The 25,136-nt window shown below is 35.9% G+C and overlaps 1 protein-coding gene across 1 annotated transcript in view; it reads right to left on the bottom strand.

The window, feature by feature from the left end:
* Positions 1 to 293: 293 nt before the first annotated feature.
* Positions 294 to 25,136, bottom strand: part of LOC126236107 (kinesin-like protein unc-104) — a 387,080-nt gene continuing 362,237 nt past the window's right edge. Inside the window, exons 29-35 of the mRNA XM_049945175.1 lie at positions 19,874 to 20,118; positions 15,262 to 15,426; positions 15,087 to 15,175; positions 14,191 to 14,461; positions 8,794 to 8,930; positions 7,975 to 8,076; positions 294 to 5,260 (exon numbers count right to left, since the gene is read on the bottom strand). Coding sequence (XP_049801132.1) covers positions 5,182 to 5,260; positions 7,975 to 8,076; positions 8,794 to 8,930; positions 14,191 to 14,461; positions 15,087 to 15,175; positions 15,262 to 15,426; positions 19,874 to 20,118 — 1,088 coding nt within the window. The 3' untranslated portion in view covers positions 294 to 5,181. The remainder of the gene's footprint in view (positions 5,261 to 7,974; positions 8,077 to 8,793; positions 8,931 to 14,190; positions 14,462 to 15,086; positions 15,176 to 15,261; positions 15,427 to 19,873; positions 20,119 to 25,136) is intronic.

Below are 25,136 nucleotides of genomic sequence, written 5' to 3'. Positions count from 1 at the left end.
AGATCTCACGCCAGCCTGCGTGAGCTTAAACGCGTGCCTTTTGGCTATCTCCTAGTGGCTTGGCTGTCTTGCCAAGTCACAACAAAATTAACTTCTTGACTGAACTGGAATCAACAAGTTTCTATGCTGTAATCAATGATAAGCTTGAATTTCACAGTGGACAAAAGACACTATCAATATCCTCAATTTGCTCTACACATTTATTCAGCTACATTGTTAATATGAAATAATGGATAAACAAAGAGGAAAAGATAAGTGGTGAAGAGAAACAGGCATAACCTTTTTATGTCATTTTTTATTTATCCCACATACATTGCTTTTCAGAGCAACAGCTGCCTTAATGTCAAGAGAATAAATTAAAAATAGAAAAGTATTTTACAAATAAATTACACATGATACACAAAAAGAGGATGAATAAGAAACATTAGGATGGCACATGAAAGATTTTATAGACAATAACTGAAAGCATGTCTTTTCATGTAAAGTCTTCCTTTTGAATGTAAGTATTTGATTTAATTATGCAAAACTGCAAGAAAACCTGATCATAGGTCAGTAAAGAACTGTCTTCTGAGACCTGTAAGTGTTCACTCTTTCAAATGTAGACATAGTAAATCTACACTAAGGTAAGGTGAACCCATAATCAGAAATATGATGTTTATCATTTATCTTCTTTAGTGAAGGAACAGCATGTTTGCTCACTCAACAGCTGCATCACTATTACCATTGCATGCCATGATGTTACTACTTTTTATTGTAGTAGTACAGTGTCTTCAAATGATATAATTTTTAAGGAAACTGAGAAAAGTATACTTTGCTGGGGCCTTTCTGGAACACATTGTACATATTATATTTCAGTACATTTATGAAGTGCAACATGTGGCACATAACTCTAAATGTAACAATTCTTTACATTTTCTGTTTTATATGAGAAAGTAAGAGACTGTAAGCAAAACAAACTAACAATTCACATGTAAGATAATGAATTTGCACTAACAAAGACTGAACATGGAATGTTTTGAAAAACCTCATAATTCAGCAAAGTTACAAAAATTAACTCTGACATTGTAGTGTCTCAGGATAGAGGAGAGTGTAAAAGGAGAGAGAGACTGATATGACCGGATACCTGATTTAAAATTCTAAGGCACAATTATATTGAAGGGAAATTTTTGCAAATATTACTAAAGTAACTGTAGAGCTCATTGAGTCATTTTGTAATTTCAGCTCCTCTGTGAGTTCTCAACATTCAGTAGATCCTGATACTACCACTATACCACAAAGTTAAAAAATGGAACACACGACTAAATTGATCCACATTTTCATTTTTGCCCAAACACATATTCTAGTAATTTTGATTGTGACTACTGTCATGGGAAATTATTAATAATAAATCAATTTCAGAACACAGCATAACCATTGTTGCTTCTCCACACCAGCAATGTTTTTAATGTATTTCCACAAAATGATTAAAATCTATTTTATTGTGTCATGCTGACAACGCTCCTATCAAAACTTTCTCTTGGTATAACAACGATAATATCACAATATGCACATGTACTTTCTCATAATATTTTAGAGCTTTTCCACACGAAATTGTGAGACTACAGCAATCATCCTTTGTTTCTTTACAGAAAAAAATATCACACTTTTACAAATTTCACAAAATCTGCTAATTCTAAAACTGTTTCTGAAACATACCACTCAAACAAAATTTATACAGCATAGATTGCCTAGTCACATTATAAATTAAGAAAGAACAGCTGTATTTATTTTTGGGCAGTAAGATCAAGATCTATATATTTATAGATATAGATCTATATATTTATTTAGATATGGATAAACTGTTCAATTATATATTTTTGTGGTGTTTAACACCAAATGAAATATCCCAATAGCTCTCAGAAATGTCAAACCAATAACAATTAAATTACTGGTTATTAACTGACCAGAAGCATTTATCAGTTTTCAGGGGATGCTGTTTCTTCTTTATGTGGGCATCATTCATAATTTTATTACAGAACCCAAGTTTATGTTTCCATACTGTTATACTTGTAAAAGACATTTTTAACACTTGATACCACTGGGGTATGAAGAAAAACAAAGGGTGACCATTAATTTTGTAATAATTTTTAATTTTATTTTATTTTGGCAAACAAAAATAATACTGATAATGCCTATCCAGTACTGAACATCTCAATAAATATACCATTGCTGTGGCATGGAGAACCCAAATTAACACATCTGTTATGGGAATTTTCACATTATATATCATACTGCATTAAAAAATTAGCAGCTCTGTATATTTATCTATTGATCCAAATATTTACAGCCTTTACTTTCCCTTAAATGATTATGAGAATCATTTATAAAATATTTATGAAGTATAAAAAATATAGCAATTAAAACATCTGAAATAAATATTGTGGTGCATAAAGCATCTAACAGTTAACACATGTTAACGATGAAAATCATCAACAGAAATAAAAACGTTATTTTACATGTGAAAATGACTGATGAATTGAAATAGACTTTTATGTTTATTATGCTGTTTTCCAAAAGGTGTTAAAGTTAATTCTTTAAGGAATGAAATGTAATGAACTGCCCTTTCAAATAACAGTATCACTGTCCAGGATACTTCTAAGGTAAAATACTTTATTTACAGATCAACAATGCCAAAGGCAATAATCTAAGACATGAGTAAGGTTTGTTAATAAATCCTTCATTTTTCTTCAATGTTTATTTATTCACTGGCTTGGATGATCTTTTTTCAGTTTTATACACATACATGCTGAAAGTCTGAGTGTTGCTTCTCATTTTGTATTTTTGAGGTCACTGTACAATTCTAAGAGTCATTTCCTTTATGGAATGTAGTTGTGATGTGAAAGACTAAGTCATGGTAGGTTTATGAAACTGACCCTACTTCCACTGAGCAATGTTTCTAAAATGAGGTCTCAGTTTTGTGATGCTGATAAGAATGGTGCATATGTGGGACTTTTACTGCAAACATTTAACACTAACAGATATACTCTGCATGTTCTGCAGGTCAGTATTGTGAAAATAAACAAACAAATACTTGGCCCTCATCTACATGCTGAAAATTTTTCTCAGCCAAATTTGGTGACAAGACTGTGTCTATGGCACACGTTGGATGTGGAAAAGTTATTTTGTAATACTGTGTCACATTTAATAATAACAAGTTTCTCATTTTATGCAAATTGAGATTCCATTTATCTGTATTTTCACAACACACAAAAGTTAAACAGAGCTTCAACTACCACAGAAAAAGTGAATGCCTAGCCTTGGAGTTAACTTCATGTTCAAATACGAGTCTGAAGCAATCATTGGTGATGACCCATACATGTAAGACAAACCTACACAAAAAAGATGTTCTGTAGAAGTGCCATGAATTCATCTCACTTTTTCTGGTTTTAAGACTCCTTCATTACTAGCAACAACTTTTCTGAATGTACACTGAAGTGAGCAGTATGTTTATATAACTATTATATACAAAGACTCATATACACTTGTGAATTTTACAACACTAACATACTACTATCATTTCTTAAGTTTTTCTTTGCAGTTCACTGTTTTTCTCAAACCATAACAGTGAACCCAGAAAACTCTTAAGAACAGCCTCCCTTAACAATAAATAATGGTTACTATTTTCAAACAACATAAATATTGAAGAATCACATAATATGGAGAAAAGTCTCTAACCTATCTTGTACAGCCATATCTTCTCAAATACAGATTATACATTGAACAATATAGAGAGATTAAAAGAACTTAAAAATGGTTTTACATATTTACAATTCTGTTCCATTTTAGTAACAATGTAATACTTCAGTCAATTCACAACCCCAAACTGCACTTGTGTTTCACAATTATTCTGAATGTTAAATGGGTCTCTCTTTCTCTCTCTCTCTCTCTCTCTCTCTCTCTCTCTCTCTCTCTCTCACACACACACACACACACACACACACACACACACATATATATTGAAAAAAATCTAAAACTAATGTTCTGTACCAAAAGTAACAATACTTGGAAATAAAGCTTTTATTAACACTGTAGCTCAATGGAAGTAAGGTTAGCCATTTGGTTGGATAAATAACATATATTTTTTAGTTTTTTACAAGACACCTATGGGTCTATATAGAAACACTGCGTACATTTGCTCACCAAGACAAATCTGATACAAAGCACAAGCATTAAAATGAAGTATAAAGAGTGTATGATTTTTTCTTTATATAATTTGTACATATGTATAATAAATGTCATACGGTCACTCTTGGATGTGAAACAGAAGTTTACAAGTAGTTACTAATAGCAACCTTATCAACATCCAAGAAAAGACCTATAAGGAAAGGAAGAGAATGCCGTGCTTTTCCATTAAAAATAATCTTAATTACATACCACTATACAACACTCATAATTTTTATAATGTGTTTCATGCAAGAAAATGTAATGTACATGAATTTGGCAGTCTTTAAATGTTTAATATATGCAGTCTATTTGTACACAGGGCACAAAAGAAAACAGTTCAATTTTTATTTTATTAACATCGAGACCAATTATGGAAATTATAATTACATATGATTATCTTAATACCAGTTTGGCCAACCAGTCACACTACTATTTGATACATTCATGGATCTGTATGCTCTGTGATAGGAAACATAGAGGGTTTCTTTCACAATCATGACAGCTTATCTAAATACACTTCCTGGTCATTCCTCAGAGCCACACTTCACAAACTGCTAGAAAATTAAATGGTCACTAACTGCACTATAGTAGCAAAAATACATCTTCTGATATTGAAAAGTGTGTCTAAGCCTGTTTTACAAATTGAAATTTAACAATAAGGACAAAACAGAATACAATATTTACTTGCTTGCCAGTGTTGTAACTGGACCAGCTAGTTTATGTAAAAAAAGATGATCTATACTGTCCATAACCACTTAGAGGATTTTGTAATGTCCTCACATAAAAGAATTATCTTCATGAAAAAACTCAGATCATTAATGAAATTCTGGGTAGTGTAATCTAACAGAATTGTATCCAGTGATTCATCTAGGGAATTCATCAGACAGGAAACTGTCAGAGAACAAAGCAAGCAACTGCTTTGCAAAAGGAAGTGTGCATAAAGTGACTTTCAGCTCATGAAATGCCAATGTAGTCTCTTCATTTTGTCACCTGTACTGCTGGCTGTATTGTGGGAATAACGGGTGGCACAATTGGCCGTCTTCGTGCCAGTTTTGACCTACAAAAGAAACAAAGTGATGTAAGATTACTGCACATTACTAAATATATGAATGAACAGCAAGAAAGATTACAGCTGCTAATACTGAAGGTGAATGAATGCTGTGATGGTATCACCAGAAAACTCAAGATGCTAGGATTGCACCCCACACTGAAACACAAAACTGGCGAGGACGCACTGTTTAGCAATCTGATGGGACTTTAAGACTAGGCAACAAGCAAAACTTTTTTACAAAAATTGACATAATATCACTGGAAATGAAATACGCAATCACTTGTTTTAAAACAGATTTATTGTCTATTTTTATTGGCTATATTTTGCTTTAAGAATTATATAATTAGGTATGAAACTGAAATGCACTTAATTTTCAAGTGACCTCTTACTTTTAAAAATCTAACACAACACGAGATGTCATTTATGAACAATGTGAAATCGCCTCTCATCTGTCACATCATTTTGAACTGATACAAACAAACATTTTCAACATTTATTTTGTTTACATTTGCACCATGTTACTTACTTCAAGTTTAGCTATCATCTTTGAATTATCACCCCTCAAAGCTTATTGTTAACTGTGGATATAGGTATTTCCTTGTGCAGTTCTTTGACAGTTTATGTTCTAGGCACACACAAACTTAGCAGACATGCATGTACTATATTGCAAAGAAAGTGTGAAACATTCCTCTGATTGTTTCAAGCAGAACTTCCTACCTGTTTTTACTAGTGCACTTCAGAGCACCTCACACCATCAAGTGATGTTAAAGAAATAGACAACAGTTATGTAAGAAACCATTGAACAAGTCTACTTCAGCACTTTGTCAAGTTTTGAAAATGAGACTTTTGGTGTACGAGGGCAAAATTCCCCCTCCCCTCACCCCACTTTCGAGGTTCACTTGATCACAAAATGGAAACCACAGTGAAAAATGATAAAAGTTTATTTGAAACATTTAACTATGCCTTCCAGCTACATCTTTACATAGTAGCTGCTCCAACATACACATTTGTTGCAGTGTTTGCAGCTCATTATCTGTGGCAAAATGCTGTTCTCCTTGTCAGTGTTTCATGAGAGCAAAGAGATGAAAATCAGAGGGAGCCAAGTCCACGCTGTGTGGTGAGTGATCAAACACTTCCCATTGAAAATGCTGCAGGAGAGTCTTTGTTGCAACTGGAGTCTGTGGCTGAGCATCCTCAGGAAGAAGAACAATTCCTGATGACAACATTTCTCTTTGCTTCTTCTGAACTGCCCTATGTAGGCACTGATGAGTAAGGGTGTATGGTGCTGCAGTGATGGTCATGTCACATTCCATGAATTCCACCAACAAAACTCCTTTTTGTTCCCAGAATACAGTACTCATACACTTTTTGATATGCTTTCACTGTACGGATTGCTCTTTAGTTTCTTTATTTTCAAAATGGACTCATGTTTTGTCCCCTGTGACAATTTTGTTCAAAAAATTTTCTCCTTCATCATGTTAGCATTGGAAAAATGATAAGGCAGTGTCCATTCACGGTGTTTTCGGTTGGTGAGAGAGCATCTCGGGAATCCATCTCACACAGGGTTCATGGTACTGAAGTGTCTCATTCATGATGGTATAGAAAGTTGACACTAAAATTTCGAGAAATAAATCACTCAACACAAAAATTGTGAGCTGATGAATTTCTTGAATAGCCTGATCTACTCATTGAACACTATCATCGAATGACGCTCACTTTCTTCTCTGACGGTCTGTATCATAAATGTCTGTATGCCCTGCTTCAAAAACACTCATGAAAGTTTCACTGTACACATTACTCACTTGTCAATGAATTTTGACTGCAGTGCACTCCTCAGCATGAAGACATTGAATGACAGCATGTACTTCACACTTGGCAGGAGACACTGTTGTTTTAGGTATGTGATGTGACTTGATCGACAGGCATACTAGAGACATTGTGCAACACATTTGCACAAAGCTTCAATTCCACGACTGACTGGACCTTGGGAGTGGGGAGAAAGGTACATGGTCCCCACCAGTTGTTTGTGAACTCACATTTTGGATCAACAATGGTTCATCCTAGTGGCAAAGATGCATACCAGCACAACCAAAATACAGTACTAGACTGAATACCAGACTTAATTTTATTTGACTGTCATTACAACCAATGAGAACTAGGAAAGAAGTTATTGGAGACAGAACACTAACTCACTGGATGAATATAATATAGGAACACTGCCATAATCTAATGAATGGAAAAAACCACATATGCTTGAAGTGATTTGAGTAAACTACAGAAATCCAAGTATTTATTGTTAGGTGGAAATCTAATCTCCATTCTTCCCCAATGCAAGTCCAGTGTCTTAACCACTTCCGCACCTCACTCAGTGGCACAACATGAAAGGGAAGAGGGGTGAGTAATGAGTATGGAATACAAAATAATTAAGGAACTGCCAGTCCATGGAGTCATGAGGTAATATCGATATCTTGTAAAATGCAGATTGTGGAAATAATAGTCTTGTCTCGTTTTTGTGTGCGAGTTTTAAATATTGCTTAGCTGTGTGTATACAATATAGTGAAAATATTAAATAGCAAAATCACTATGTAAACAGTAACTTTCAAAACACTACTGAGTTGGCTGTATGGCCAAGATGCCAAACAACAATATTAAAAATGATAATATAAAAAAAGATATCGAATGACAAATCAATACATGAAGTTGCTATCAGTTTGACCTACCTGATTTGACCTGCTAACAGAGGATTTATGGCATACAGCCAGTCATGCACCTCTTTGTCTCCCAAAGTCTGTAATAAAAATCCTCTGTGTTTCGTTACAACACTGAAAAAAAAGATTGAAAGTGTGTTATTTTCACTGGTATGAAATTACCAATGCTCATTTCATTCAGTCATTGCACTCTGTTGATATCAACATGAAGGCAAACTTTTAGAGATGTGGAGCATGTCAAGGTACACACAGATAAAGTGAAGCAGCCCTTAGAAATTGCATTAATAATTAATTAGTGTCCAGCTGCTTTCAATATTTGTTTTTGCTCAAGCAGTGTTTGATTTAGTAAAATCATGGAGAATGAACATAGAACAAATAACCAACAATCGTAAAAGAATAGAGGAAGGGAGAGATTTAATGTGGAATTGTTAAATAACTATTGTAAATTAATATGTACATGCAAAATTAATATTAATGTCCCACATACAGTTCAGCAAGAGAAATTCTCATATTCATTCATCCCTTCATTAACTCACTAACACCAAGTGTTCTCTGAATCCCACTGTGAAGAAGAGCCTTCACATTTTCCCTTACTTCCACACTACTACCACTGCAGACATAAACTACTTATTTATTCATCTTCATGAACAAAACTCACCTTGAAAAAGGTGTCATTAAGTACATAACTGCAAGGATTTGTTCTAAATTTTTATGTACATAAATTGCTGTTTAATTAAGTTAAGGGCTGTATCAGTGTTAATGATAATAATGTTACACTGAACCATTCATATAAAGTTAACTCTTAATTAATCCACAAATAGGAGTGCTCACCTGAAAGCATTTGGCACCTTAACCATTTCCAGTTGGTCTTCAGAATATTCCACTTGTGCTGTAGCTAAATTAATAAGTGCTCGTTCTACAGGATCCTTTTCTTCTCGGAAAATAAACACGTATGGCCTTCGTACAGCCTACAAAAGATTAAATATTAAATCGTGTACCTGTCCCGAAATATTGTACCGCAACTGTGTGATACAACTCTATAAATCATAAATTATTCACAACTTACTGGCACCATTACTGAACAATTCAGATAGAATGTTTCTAAGAGTCTGTTAGATGTAAATCCAAAGAGCAAAAACAGTTCGCTGAAAAGAAAAACCTCTGTAGCACTAAGCCCCATACGTCTGAGTGTAGAACTTATAAATTTGTATTTTTATTCCATAGAATGTATAGTGTGAGTCATCTTATCTGTGTTTCTACTATGCTGATATTTATCAAGACTATATTTTGCATGTTTTGTAGTGAGATGATATCTTCCGAAAAAAAGCTCAGGAATGAGTGTAGAGTACGACAATCCATGTTGCCTATGAAAAACATAAGGTATCAATGTAGTAAGTCAGCAGAGAGTCTGAATGCATGGTCAGGGTCAAACACAGAACTATGAGAGCTTGACAGTGTGAAGAATTCATGATGAAAATGCAAGTGAGTGCAGGTGAAGGAAACAAGAAGCTGAGCTATAAATGGCATGTGGCTAACTTTGGAGTCTGGGTGGTTGCACCAGGAAAACTACACCTCCCAGTGCAGTCCCCAATGCCACTAACACCACTTAAGATGCAGTCACATATGACATTGACTCTTAGACCATGAACAACTCCTCATGTGACATACATGAACAACTCGTATGACATTACATGAGTATGGTGGGGATACCAAATACCTTCTCCCGTTTAGAGGCAGACAGGGCCAAAAATGCCCCAGACTGTAGCAGAGTCACCAAGGAACAAGGGCTAACAGGAGTATCTGCAAGGGGTTCTGCATGGGTACTATCTACCAGGATGCCAGAGGCATGATGATGGACTTACACTAGATCAGCGACTGGTGGTCAAGAGGTCGAATAGTAGTAGTTTGTATTAAGTGATAAGGAAATTGTGGCTCCTTACAGACCCTGAAAAACTAGAATTTGCAGAGTTGGGTACATTACTAATGTACTACAGTGGTCAACTAATACACATGGTAACTGCCCACTTACAGTTCAGTCAACATCATAAGCATCCCAGGCAGTCATATGCAATATAGATAACCAACTTACAGGGGGATTCGGATGTAGATGATATGTTGAGTGTAAACAATGCCACTGAGGTCACAGCAGGCACAGAGCACCATTGTTCCTCAGTCTCAGACTCACCCTTGTAGGTACAGCAGTTTTCATCTGGCTGCCCCGTAAATGACTGCTGATACAGAATGAAACTTCCATGAAATATTTTATGTTGTTTTTCCAGTTTGCCACATGTCAGGAAGAGACTGTCACACCTTCATGTTGCTGACTAGCAGTTATTCCAGCAAATATGGCACAACTGACAGAGAAAGTGTAAGAAATTTACAATCACTGAAGAACTTATTAAAAAATAATGCCTGTTCTAGTCTAGGGCATGTTAAAAAATTCTGTGGTTTTGTCACTATGAGACATTACTTAAATTGCCTTCCTGGTTATTGCGTTGTAGCTAGTCAGTTAGTCTGCCATGAGAGCTTTGTTTGTTACATATTGTCTTTATATATTTGACCACTTAGATGTTCAAAGTGTGTATTTCAGCTGTTTAATTTTGATGATAATTTTAAGTTTTATATTTCGTATAGTCTTTGTATAGTTATACGTTCTGTTACTTGCTATGTATTTCTGGTTTGCAGACAATCTGAGGTTGGGTTCTACCTGAAATGTGTCAGATAAAGTCATTGGTTTATCAGCTGGATTAAAATTGCCTTTTGGTCATCCACATGTTTACAAAGTTCCCCCTAAATCACTTCTGGTGAATGTCAGGATGGTTCTCATTAAAACTTTGATGGCCCAGCAAACCAGAAGCTTCCGATCCTTCTCCAATGACCTCATCAACAAAACTGTATTACTTGTTAATACCTTTATCAAGTCCATGTGTAAGACAATCTTTATACCTCAAGGTAAAGATACTAATTAGCAATAAAATTTTTGCAGAAATGATACACAAAACTTCTGCTAAATATTGACTACAACAGACAGCTGTAATTTCAAAAATTTGGAGTCAAAGGAACCAGATTAATACCTGAAATAATCAGGATGGAGAACGTCTTCTCTGTACTTGAGAAATGTGTTATTTATCCTTCCTGAAGAATATACACATGAATGCTACAGCATTGATCATACTTCTTCGGAACATCAGAAGAATCAGGCAAGGATATTCCATTGCACCAAAACAATTTTCAGGAGTCTGAGAGTTTTTAAATACTTAAACTGGGAAAAAAGCTTCGTGACAGACGTTAACAGAACACAGCCAAACTGCCTTTGTTTTGCAGTAGATAAACTCCAACAACGAATGGAAGAATTTAATAGCGAAAGTTTGAAAAATTATAAAAACTAAAACAATGTTTAATCAACACATAAAAGTTAAAATAGTACAAATGAACAATAATGTCATATTAGTAACTAATGAAATTTAAGTTTAGGGCATTTGAAGATGATTGGGTGGTCAATAAAAGGAATAAACGAAAGAGCAAGTCTCAAAACCACATCAACCAAAACCACTAAAAATAAACACAAAATATATCTATTTAAAACAGCAGATAAAAATTTGCTTGTTGCCTTCCTAAGAGAGAGTCTCCATTCCTTCCAATCTAATTATGTAAGTATAGACCAGATATGGCTCAAATTCAAAGATACAGTATCGATAGCAATAGATAGATTCATACCGCATGAAGTTAATAAGAGACGGGACTGATCCACCATGGTACACAAAACACGTCAGTACACTGTTGTAGAAGCAACGAAAAAAGCATACCAAATTTAGAAGAACGCAAAATCCCCAAGACTGGCTAAGTTTCCTGGAAGCTCAAAATTTTGTGCGGATGTGAATGGGAGATGCTTTTAATAGTTTCCACAATGAAACATTGTCTCAAAATATGGTAGAAAACCCAAAGAGATTCTGGTCATATCTAAAGTACACCAGTAGCAAAAAACAGACAATACCGTCACTGTGCAATAGCGATTCCTTCATGAAAGAAGACGAAGCAAATATTCCAGAATTCGAAACCAGAACCGCTGCTGGCAAGAGTGACATAAAAGTAGATATCTTAGGTGTTGCAAAACAACTAAAATCACTGAAGAAAGGCAAGTCTTCTGGTCCAGATGGTATATAAATCAGGTTCCTTTCAGGGTTTGCAAACACAATACTGCCTTTCTTAGCAACCACATACAACCACTCACTTGACGAAAGATCTGTTCCTAAAGACTGGAAAATAGCACAGGTCACACCAATATTCAAGAAAGGAAATAGGAGTAACCCATTAAATTACTGACCCATATCACTGACCTCAATTTGCAGCAGGATTTTGGAGCATATACTGTACTCTAATATTATGAATCACCTTGAAGAATGTCCGCCCACGGTAGCTGAGTGGTCAGCGCGACAGACTGTCAACCCAAAGGGCCTGTGTTCAATTCCCGGCTGGGTCGGAGATTTTCCCCGCACAGGGACTGGGTGTTGTGTTGTCCTAATCATCATCATTTCATCCCCATCGACGCGCAAGTCGCCAAAGTGGTGTCAAATCTAAAGACTCGCACCAGGCGAACGGTCTACCCGACGGGAGGCCCTCGTCACATGACATTTCATTTCATTACCTTGAAGAAAATGACTTATTGATACATAACCAACACGGGTTCAGAAAAATATCGTTCTTGTGCAACGCAGCTAGTTCTTTATTCCCATGAAGGAATGAGTGCTGTTGACAAGGGATCTCAGATCAATTCCATATTCCTAGATTTCCAGAAGGCTTTCCGTTCCTCACAAGTGACTATTAATCAAATTGCGTGCATATGGAGCATCGTCTCAGTTGTATGACTGGATTCATGATTTCCTCTCAGAGAGGTCACAGCTCATAATGATAGACAGTAAATCAACGAGTAGAACAGAAATGATATATGGAATTCTGCAAGGTAGTGTCATAGGCCCTCTGCTGTTCCTGATTTACATAAATGATCTAGGTGATAATCTGAGCAGACCCTTTAGATTGTTTGCAGATGATGCTGTAATTTGCCGTCTAGTAAAATCATCAGATGATCAATTCCAATTACATAATGATCTAGAGAGAATTTCAGTATGGTGTAAAAAGTGGCAATTGGCACTAAACAAAGAAAAGTGTGAAGTCATCCACATGGGTATTAAAAGAAATCCGATAAATTTTGGGTATACGATAAATCGCACAAATCTAAGGGCTGTCAATTTGACTAAATACCTAGGAATTACAATTATGAGCAACTTAAATTGGAAAGACCACATACTGTGGGGAAGGCAAAACAAAGACTGCGCTTTGTTGGCAGAACACTTAGAAGATGTGACAATCCCACTAAACAGACAGCCTACATTAAACTTGTTCGTCCTCTGCTGGAATATTGCTGCATGGTATGGGATCATTACCAGGTAGGATTGACAGAGGACATTGAAAAAGTGCAAAGAAGGGCAGCTCATTTCATGTTATTGCGCAATAGGGGTGAGAGTGTCAATGATATGACACGCGAGTTGGGGTGGCAGTCACTGAAATAAAGGCGGTTTTCTTTGCAGCGAGATCTAATTATAAAATTTCCATCACCAACTTTCTCTTCCGTACATGAAAATATTTTGTTGACACCCACCTATGTAGGGAGAAATGATCATCATAATAAAATAAGAGAAATCAGAGCTCGAACGGAAAGATTTAGGTGTTCCTTTTTCGCATGCACCATTCGAGAGTGTAATGGTAGAGAAGTAGTATGAAAATGGTTAGATGAACTCTCTGCCAGGCACTTAAGTGTGAATTACAGAGTAACCACGTAGATGTAGAGTAAAAATAGACTGGAGAGTTTTTAGTAAACTAAATTGTTTGGTTAAAGTAGTTCCATACATACTGAAAGCAATGAGTGATTTGCTAAAATTAACATTTTAATGCACATATCACCATCCTGTGATCACATTCCATAAGATATTGTGGATATATGTAGAAATAAACAATTACAAATGTTGCACAGCATGTTGATCAAAAACTCTAGACCACCAACAGTACAATCTTTCACAATCAAATTTTGGTAACAAACATTCCTTCTACAGTCAGTTTTCAAACCATCATGCTGAGGCAACCACAAGTGAATAATTATGATTTAGTGACTTTAACACCTGCTTTGGCTTTTAGCATCTTAATTACTACACATGTCATGATTGGATAACTTACCACCCATCTTTTTTTCCAGCCATTTGTCTTATGCTCCAAGATATTGAGGTAGCCTTTCCGGGAAACAACTGGGCTAATGCGTATTTCTTCCATTTCTGGAACATACAGGACAAGGCCAGGAGAAGAGCTTGTTGACATTGCACTTTCCTGCTGCCCTGGTGTCTGCTGCTGTTGCGATTGGTCCGGCACAAGTGTAGATGCGTCTCCAGATGCTGAGTTACAGCAGAATGGCTCAGGGGCCACTGCTCTCATTTTTTCTGGAGAACACAGTCTGCAACAGTCATAGGTAGGCAGTTTCTTGACACTTAAAACTGGATGCTGAAGGAAGAACTGCATTAAATATAAATAATTGAGTAAACTAATATGAGATAGAATTGCTGACCTTTATTACATTCTAGAGGCAAAATGTGTGGTACTGACATGTATAGTATAGACACATTTAAAAGTAAAAGTGACGTCATTGTCCTAGCTTTCATGGGCAGAGAGAGAGAGAGAGAGAGAGAGAGAGAGAGAGAGAGAGAGAGAGAGAGAGAGAGAGAGAGAGAGAGAGTGACAGAGTGAGAGAAAAGGGGGGGGGGGGGATGAAGAGGAATTTACATTGACAATAAGCAAATGGCCTAGTGCACCGTTAGCCAATACTCATTACCTGCACCCTGTTACTTTCCTGCTTTATATTTGGGACTCTGCCAGTCTTCAGTTATGTTTTAAGTTTCTGTGTGTTGTCCTATACCAGCTGATCTTTGTTTCGGGTGGCTGGTAAGCAGATGCTCTACTTCTCTCATAAAAATTTTTAGTATTCATATTTTTCTTCCATTTTGAGTAATTTTATGAACAAGTGTATTAAAAAATATATATTCACAATGATTACGTAATGTGCATGATAACAGGATGCTTACTCAGCTGATGAGGTGGATATAACACTCGATGACATGTCAGGAGTCTCTTCAGTTGGAGAAAGATCTGCATGTTTTGCCATTTGTAAATCCTGCAAATCAATTTCCAATTAAAGAGATGCAAACAATGTAAGAAATAAATGATACCAAGCACAATCTACTTTAAATAAATTTTTACCTTTGTAGGTATCCTGCCCTGAATGAGCCGAATACATTTTGTTGCCAGTTCTCTTTCATGTTCAGTCATCTCCCATGGTTCATAGACATCCTTAGATGGTGGCTGGAGGATTACAGGGCTTGCCCGGCCTTCATTTGTTGCTTTTGCCACCATGTTACAGACTTCCTTTATATAAAAAAAACATAGGGATTAACTATAGAAAGTAAACAACTGAATTGTCTGTTTTACATTCATGACACCATTATAATGATGCTCTGATTAGAAAAATAAGGTAAAAACTATTTCTCTTTAGGAGTAGAAATTGTGAATTACTTCAATTAATAGCTACTTAAGATAATATAACAATGGCAGAAGAAACTTATAAGCACTGTGAATAGAGCTAGCACAAGATAAATTTTAAAAAGTTGAAAAACATGGGTGATATTAAATGTAAATGTTCAACACTAGCAGGTTTCTGAATTTTAGATAAACAATGTTTTATGTAATCCTTTCTTCTGTTTTCTGAATTCCTGTGTCCTAACTATCACAAATGATTTCCTCCAGTAATACATATTTTCTATTTTATATCTTTAGAATATTGTTATTCACCTTTCTATTGCATCTTTCTTCTTTTATTCCCATATAAAATTCTATACCATGTGTCCCAAATGTTCCATTTAAAAAAAATGTTGATATCTTCCTATCCAGAAGGCAATATTCATTTATTTGCATTCCAGGACTGATTACTATTCTTGAGCTTCTGATCCTCATGCTTTATATAAGGAAAAAGTTGCCAAGGAGAATGTAGGAAGACAATATCAGTAGTACTATTTTAAAAAGTGTCTTGAGATTTCCTTTCTATATTTTGATGTTATTACTCTAATTTTATTGCCATAAGATCCACAAACTGCTTATCAATCACTCTATATTTAACCTCTAATTTCCTTAAAATTCCACAAGATCCAATTACATTTAGCACTAAAAAATATCACTGGGTTCTAGTGACACACTTTTTAATCACGGTTTTTCCCTTTCTTATTCTGAACATTAAATACAAAAGCACAGGATGTACTTTATTATTATTCCTTTCGTACAGGCGAACTAATTCCCATCGAGCAGTTCTCTAGGTGAGTTCATATGCTGCAGTAGACAACAGTTTCAAAAGTGTAAAATGCTGAATTGATGGTTCAACAGATTTGTTATTTAGTTACTCAAACTTTCTCCTCCATAATACTGATCATGTTAGTCAAGTATATTTTGGATACCAGACTCAATAATCCTCAATTTTCTATATAAACAATTTTAGTCCATAGGAGGGCATGCTATTGGTTCTACTTCCTTGTCGACATTCAAATCTTTGAGAGCTTTCAATGAATGCTGATTTTTTTGTAAAACCTTTCAGCCAAGAGTGCATAAAGGAAAATAGATAACTACACCAAAAGCAAATTGTTGAAATAATAGAACTCCACACATTAGTCAAATAGCTTTAACGGAATTCCAGAATGAATGAATATGCAAAGTACTCATCTTTCACAAACAGACTATTGCAATCTTGTTATAACTATTATCCTGAGCTTTCCCAAGTGAACTCACCTAAGTGGATTTGCAAAATATGATTTCTAACAATTATTTGACTAATATCAATATAATAGAGGGAAACATTCCACGTGGGAAAAATATATCTTGGTCTTTAAATATGTCTGCTTGTGTCTGTATATGTGTGTGTGTGCGAGTGTATACCTGTCCTTTTTTCCCCCTAAGGTAAGTCTTTCCGCTCCCGGGATTGGAATGACTCCTTACCCTCTCCCTTAAAACCCACATCCTTTCGTCTTTCCCTCTCCTTCCCCTCTTTCCTGATGAGGCAACAGTTTGTTGCGAAAGCTTGAATTTTGTTTGTGTGTTTGTGTTTGTTTGTGTGTCTATCGACCTGCCAGCGCTTTCGTTAGATGAATTATTTGACTAACATTTATTTTGTTGTGTTTACCATGGAACACACTATCATAGTTGAAATGAAAGATAAGGTACGTGTCATGTTGAACACCACAGAAGATTATACGTTTTCTGTATGTATGTACATTCATACATTAGCTTTTAGTTACTGTGTCTTGTTTCTTTTGTGGACATCAAGTACTTTTAGCTCCGGATGGGGTGGTTCTCTGGGTACCCAAAAAAAAGAATGTTATACAGAATACTTTCTATGTTGTTCACACCAGACATCACAATTTACAAAACAGAAATTTCAAGTGTAGATGGCTGGTTGCAGCTGATGATGCTTGAGAACATAGGTTTGCAAAGGGAGATGTCAAGAAGAAGATAAATAAAATAGTATAAATGTGGACAATTCCCAAGCTAATGCACTGTGTCATAAACTGTATAATCTAAAAGTGTAAAGCTGGGATGTCTTCTTCATTAGTTCATGCAAAGCTTTATCCATTTGGGTTCTTAGACAATAAGCACTTTAAGTTGTGGTTCTGCTGAGGAAGGGTATTTCAAACAATTACAAATAGCTTAGGTGCAACACTCATTACTTCTGTAGTAGTATGGAATGCAAATGAGATAATATTGTGTAAAAGAATATCCCCTTTGAATAAAAGTAACTGGAGAACATAAGCATAAAAATGTCCCGGTGATTTTCTCTAATACATTGTTAGCAAGTAGAACTGCTCCACCGGATTACTAGCTATGATTTTTTAAACTTTGAGCAATATCTTAATATGATATATAATTCTTATTCAAATATTACACTGTGAGTTTGGGAATTACCATTATGAAATATTAATAGAACCACAAGTATCTTGACTGCATATCAAAGCGATATGACAGTACAAATTCTTTCAATAACTTGTAAGAATTAGTTACAAAATATCTACAAGGAAGGGTGACTGAAATAATTTTCACATCAAGGTCTAAAGGAAGTATCTTTGGAGTGAGAAACAAGCTTGCAACACATGTATATTATATTTCAGTTCTGATGATAAATGTCAGACTGTTCACCAAAAGATTTACAATTTCAGCAACATAAACAAAGGCTTGAAGAGGGTGAATACCAAGAAAAGGCAATATCTGAAGCTGTGTAGCTTACAACAACATTGTCCTTTTGAACAATGACATGGCTATGGCTTGTATGTTCCCTTTTTTTGCAAGCCAGAAACATGCGGAAGACATTAATGCATCTTTGTCTGCTGACACATCCGTCACGTGGATTTTAGGAAGCAAAGATCAGTCAGCTGAGCCCCATGCAAAGTAAAAAACTGCAAAATTTGGCAGAAAGAGTTGTTCAATGAATGTGACATATGAAATCGTAGCAAACAGAGAATCACATGCACGGAAAATGGCTTGTGAACTCAGGACACTTACTTTATATTTCAAATGTTTAAACTGATCAACAGGAATGTGACAGGGCTGAATGCAGTTATTTTGTATTCGTAAACAGGTGTAAATAACATGCTGCAAATATGAGCACTGCCAAAAAAAGAAAATAATTTAATACTGTTGTTTTATTTGGTTACACAAGACAAAAATCTGTGTTGTTTCATAAGTTATGTTTAAATGACTTAAAAAATAACTTGTGAGCTGTACGCAATACAACTTATGATAAATATGCTAATTAAGCTTGGGTAATTTAAACAAATCCAAGTGTATTACAAAGTGAAATAAAATGAGCGATTTTACTATGAATCTGCATAAATTAATTCTGTGGTTCTATAAATATTCTTATCAACATATACTGCTGGCATTGTCTAATTCTGCACAGAATGCCATAAATATTCTGACATTTAGCAACAAAACAGAAACAAATCACTCTCACTTAATGATTCCAGTAAAAAAATCTGCTGCATTTTTAGAGGGGCAATGTTAAAAAAAAAGGTGAACACTGAAATGCTCCCTTTTCTTCATCAAGGTCTGCACTACAAATAATGTATAGTGTGTGCTATTCATGCTATAAGGCAGGTGAGCATTCTGTTATAGCTGTTGCCATATAGTCTCATGTTTTCTTCTGTCAGCTATTGTGTTTTCCCTTGTTATTTGCCTTCCTCTCATAGTTAATAAAAATGGCATACAGACAGATCACAATTACAGACAAAAATGTGACTAAAATAATGAATGTACGATATATTATAGCCCATAGCCTTTAGCATATAAAAATAACAAAGCTGAGTGTTCTGGACATGTTTTATTGTTCCTGAATATTCAATACTTAACATAATACACTTAAGGACAAAGCGATAATAATGCTGTAAGAGTCACTACAGTTTATGGGGAATGACTATTGGAAAAATGAAGCCATCAATGATTACTGAATCACTGTCAACCATACTATTCAAACAAATTCTTGTCATAGACCAAAACAGTTAAGGGGTAGGGTCTACTCCTGTTCTGGTTGTGAAAATAACAATTTTTATTCCCACGACTCTCTACCTTTTGAGAATAATTTGTTTAATCTGATATATAAAATAGTTTCAGTTGCGTCCAGATATTGCTACTTCATGTCTAATGTTAAGATCAAACACATATGCAAACACTGCCACTAATTCTGACAAAATATGTCTTCACAAATAATACATACAGATGCCAGTACTAAAGTATGTTCTTAATAGATAATGGATAGAGATGTTAATACTAATTGGCTTACTTTTTCAGACTTTGTGAAGTCATGACTGCAAGTTGTGGATGGATTCCTGTCAATCCCCAGCCTTTCTCTAAGGAGCAACATGTGCCGAACTCTCTCCACTTCCTCCAACCGTGTCAGCTTTTCAAGTTCCCACTGATGATCAAAAATTAGACTGTCTCCACGGGGTCGCCAACCGTGTAAATTCTCTTCACCACGCACATATGTTGAGCTCGTGTCCAACACTCGGCGTTGTCGCCTTTGGACTCCTGTGAAATAAATAATGTTTGGCTCTTGTGCTGATCTGAATCTTTTGAATATTAAGTTTCCTTTTCCTCTCACAAGAATATCAATAAAATTTACAATGTTTGGATTGTTCCAGAAAGCTTAGGTGAAAGTTACAAATACTAGAGTATCAATCAAAATATGTGATGTTTAGTGACATGCACATTATTTGTGTTTTGATATACATTGATAAATCAAAACATTATGACCACTGCCCATCGTGATGTTGTATGCCACCTGGTGGCATTGCGGTAACAAAAGTATGTAAATGGAGCGGTTACTGATGGGGGATCACTCTAGCAAAGATATGGGCTGCAAATGGGGAAATCCATTGAGATAAGTGACTTTGTCAATGGGCAGATAATTATTGTGCAGGGCCTGTGAATGAGTATCTTTAAAACGGCAAAGCTGGTCGAATGTTCACGTGCTAATGTTGTGAGCATCCATGGCAACAGGTAGAAGGGACAGTGAAACTGCCAGTAGACACCAAATAGTTGGATGTCACAGAAAGTGGGGTTTTCGAGGCTTGTCTGCTCTGTAGAGCAGGATAGATGGTGATATGTGGCATCTCTGCCAAAAGATCACAATCCTGGTGCACACACAAGTGTTTTGGAGCACATCGTTCATCGTACATTTCTGAACATGGAGCTCCGCAGCACACCATCCCTATCTGTTCACTTGTCGAACCAATGATATCGACAGTTGTGATTGTAGTGGGCACGGGATCATCATGATTCGACTGTAGTTCATTGAAAACATGTCAGCTCTTTGGGTGAATCACATTTTTACTACTCTAGGTTGATGGTCATCTCCACAAACGCCTGCATTGAGGTGAATGGTGGCTCAAAATGAGCAGCGCATCATGGATGCAGGCTGCTCGGAGCAGCACTACGCTGTGGGAGATATTCTCTTGTGCTCGCATGGGACCTGTAGTAGTAATTAAAGACACACAGATAGTTGCAAATCACCTGCATCCTTTCATGATTCATGTCTTCCCCAATGGTGATGTTATCTTTCAGCAGTATAATTGTTCTTGTCTCAGAGCCAGAAACAGGCTACAGTGGTTTGAGGAAAATTATAGTGAACTCACATTGATGTCTTGGGATCAAATTAGCCTGATGTAAATCCTACGGAATCCATCTGGGTCACTATTGGGCACCATCACTGCGTACGCAGATCAGTGGCCCATTACTTACATGAATTACATGACCTGTGCCACATACCTCCACAAACCTACCAACAAACTGTCAGATTCATTATATGCAGAGTCATGTATTCCATTCCAAAATTGGACAAACAAGCTATTCAGCAGATGGTCATAATGTTTTGGCTCATCATTATATAGCTAGCTGTTATCGGGAGTGCAAAGAAGGATAAATCAAAATAAATACACAAAAACACACAAAAATTCATACAATGGTAAAGCATTCTGTGACATACAGAGCACACATATAATGTAAGAATAAACTACAGCAAGCACCTCTCAATATGGACAGGAACAAATGGCATAGAAGTGCACAGGATAAGACATTTTTGTAGGTGTCTGAAGTACACAAAAAAAAAAAGATTAATGGTGTGCAATATCACTTTTCCTTTGCAGTACTTCTTGACATTCTCAATAAAACAAACATCACTCTGCAATGTTAACAAAACACCATTCTTATGTCAACATACAAAATTGCAGCATTGAGGGATAAAACAGAAATATGCAGGAAAGAAAAAATATTGAAATATTTACAGAAATCTCCACCAGTAACAAATGGAGACACCATCTTGATTTGTGAACAATTACTACTGATCATACCTCCTCCTTCAATTCACATAATATGTTCCACAGCTGCAGATCCTGATTGATGTCTGTTCTTTTGGACATGCCTGAAAGAACAGGCACCACACATTCATACAATCTGTATGGCTATTAATGTTTTACGAGAGTTTGGAGCACAACTTACAAATTTTCTGAAATTTCTACATTTGCATTTGCAGTGTTCTTGTTCTTCTGTTACAAGAACTACCAATTATTTGCTGAGGGCACAGCATTCCTACATTTTAATTCATATGAACTTTATATAAGTGCAAAGTGGTATGAGTGTAAACATAATGATGCTTTGCCATGAGCAAACTGTGAGTAGTTATTGTACCCAATGGATATGGAACTTGTAGTGCCTATGTTGCAATTTAAAAAAAAAAAAAAAGCCATGAGAACAACCCCAAACTCTATCAAAAAAATTAACAAGCCATAGAGCTTGTATGCAAGCAACTAATATTATGAATATATGATTGGGTATGTGCAATAATAGAGGTATGTTTATAACCATAATATTATTTCATGACACTTATGACACTTTTGTAGAAAAGAAGTGAAGTGCATCTGGGTAACAACATATCACAATTTTCAGTTGCATATGTGCTGACACTAAAAACCCTAAAGATTACCAAATAATAATTTTTTTAGAATGCTTTAAAAACTTACAATGAATTCAAGAAAGACAAGTCCCACATCTTTTATCCCAGCACAATAATGGAGCATAAAAAATTCCTACATTATTAAAAGTCCGAAGTGGCATCTTTTTGGGCTGTGCTATGTTCTTACACTACAAATTGACCTACAGTTAATTAAAAATTAACACTTAATTGATTCACCTCAATGGGCAATGAATCCACAACCTTCAGTGCAGATGTACATTTATGTTTGACCTCCAGCGGGAGTCGAAAATTAGCGAGCATGGAGAAAATGGATGGGAAATGTAGATAGGTGCTATTATGTGGGTCAGTGGGGGAGTGTGTACAGGTGGTGCCTGCCTCGTAACCAGGAGTTCTCGGGTTTCAGGTCTGGTCCGACACACATTTTCACTCATCACTGCTGATTCCACACATAAAGTCCCGATGCAGCTGATATAATTAATTCCTTCCCTTTCCTTTCCTTTCTCCCTCTCCACCTTCAATTTAGATAATTAATGAAGTGACTTATACATTAAGTTCACATAAATGTGTTGTAGCTGTGTCTCCGCCAGATGTGATACACAGCATTATCTTCAGAGGACACCTCACACCAGACAGTAACAATATGGCACCACACAAGTGGTATAGCCAGTTGTCTCCTAGGTTGCATTCACACCAAGAACTACTTTCTGATTCCAACAGGACATTGAAATAGGCCATTCCTCCACCAATAGTTAGGTCTCTCACCACAGAGATAGCTGAAACCTGGAACTGTTAGATGAATCCACCAAATACTTCACACGATGACATTCATATGCTGAGTGCATTCTTTAAATGACCACACACTGACACTCAGCCAGTTATCCTGCAGTTATTGCCCAGTTCCAGCAGTTCTTCAGTTCTACAGTTGCCTACAAGGCATCTACAGTGCTGATTATGTTAGTTGTCAGATAATTACAGAGAGCTACTGACAGCCTGAACTTGAACTCTCTAATACTGAACTTCAATTAGATTAGTTAGTAATCATATACTGTGTTAGGTTGGCTTAGCTGCAAAACATTACACCATGCCACACCTCTGGAAGCCAAACCTGAGAATATTTTGATGAATCTAATTACAATAAATGATTGTTATTGTTTCTCATGTGTTGTGTTGTGATTTTCTTTTAGAGATATTGTAGTGTGAAGAGTTGTAGCTAGAGTGCAAACAGGCCACTTTCATTTAGCTATGGCAGGGGTTTCTCTTCTGCTAACTTTATATTGAGCACTGATGGTTGGTAGGAAAAATGGTGTCCACTGTCATGAAGAACTATTTATTAGTCTCCTGGTTTCAAACTTTAAAACTGAACTGTCAAAAAGATACAGGATTACTGTCCAATATTCAGCATCTCCAGCAGTCACCAGTCATGTTGGCAGGGAAACCCTTAAATGCCCCATCCAAATCCCACATTAAGTCATCCTGACAATCATCCAATGTGGATGATGAGAAGTCACTTGTCCAAGGTTGCATGAATTCAGCACATGTAGTTGTAGTCCTGGGACCCTCGCGTGGTTGTCAACTTCTCAGCGTACATCATAGGTATCATTTGTTTTAACTTTTGTAACTCAATAGGGACCTAGATTCTTGGCCTTCATCTTTAATGGTGTTTCAGTTTGTGTATGTTTTATTACCACCAGATCATGAATTTTGTACTTGGAAGCTTTCTTCTGACAATGGATGAAGCTAGCACAGTTTTCTTCTTGCACCTTGACAATTTTCAGCTTAGCATGTTCTTTCAGTTTTCTGATCTCTCTTCAAATGAATTACTAATTTCTTCCTCTAATACTTTTGCTAATGTGAAGTTCAGTCTGTCTGTGCATCTCAACTCCTATCAAAGATTCAAATGGTGTTCTGTGGTATGCTGAATTTATGGCATACTGAACTGATGTTACCATTATACTGTTCATTATAGCTATCAATACTAAGTTTAGCAATGATTTTAACCAAAAATAGAATTGATCCTCTCAACCTGTCCATTAGTTGTAGGTAGTCCTGTCGTTATTAAAATGTGTTCAGTTCCTGCTGTAATGCAGTGCTCCTAAAATTCTTGTGAAGTACAGCAAGTTCCTCTATCAGTAGTTACTTAGACTGGATTCCCAAAATTAGTTTTCTCTAATTGCTTCTGTTGATTTTGTACTCTTTAAAGCATACAGCCAGGTGAACTTAGTAAGTGCATCAATAATACTTAGAATGTACTTGTATATTTTGTGCGTTGATTTAAGTGATCCAATATGATCCATGTGATAAGCAAATACTGGCTCACTTTCTTTGAATAAGGGATGAAGGAAACTTTCCTTCTTTCCTGATTTCTTACTAACAATTAAACATTTCACACAATTAGAAATAACTCTTTTCATATTTCCAGTCAAATCTGTTATATAATAATCTTGTTTTACCTCCTCTTCAGTTTGCTTAACTGCACAAGCTAGATGATTTCACAATGAATATTGCATGAACCACTAAAGTCTCTCTTCTGTCACAGAACTTGAAAAGAATTCTGTTTCTCGTTAAAAAGTTTTCA

The sequence above is a fragment of the Schistocerca nitens genome, chromosome 2, assembly GCF_023898315.1.
Source record: "Schistocerca nitens isolate TAMUIC-IGC-003100 chromosome 2, iqSchNite1.1, whole genome shotgun sequence".
NCBI classification, from domain to species: domain Eukaryota; kingdom Metazoa; phylum Arthropoda; class Insecta; order Orthoptera; family Acrididae; genus Schistocerca; species Schistocerca nitens.
This window is presented reverse-complemented; position numbering and strand designations above follow the sequence as displayed.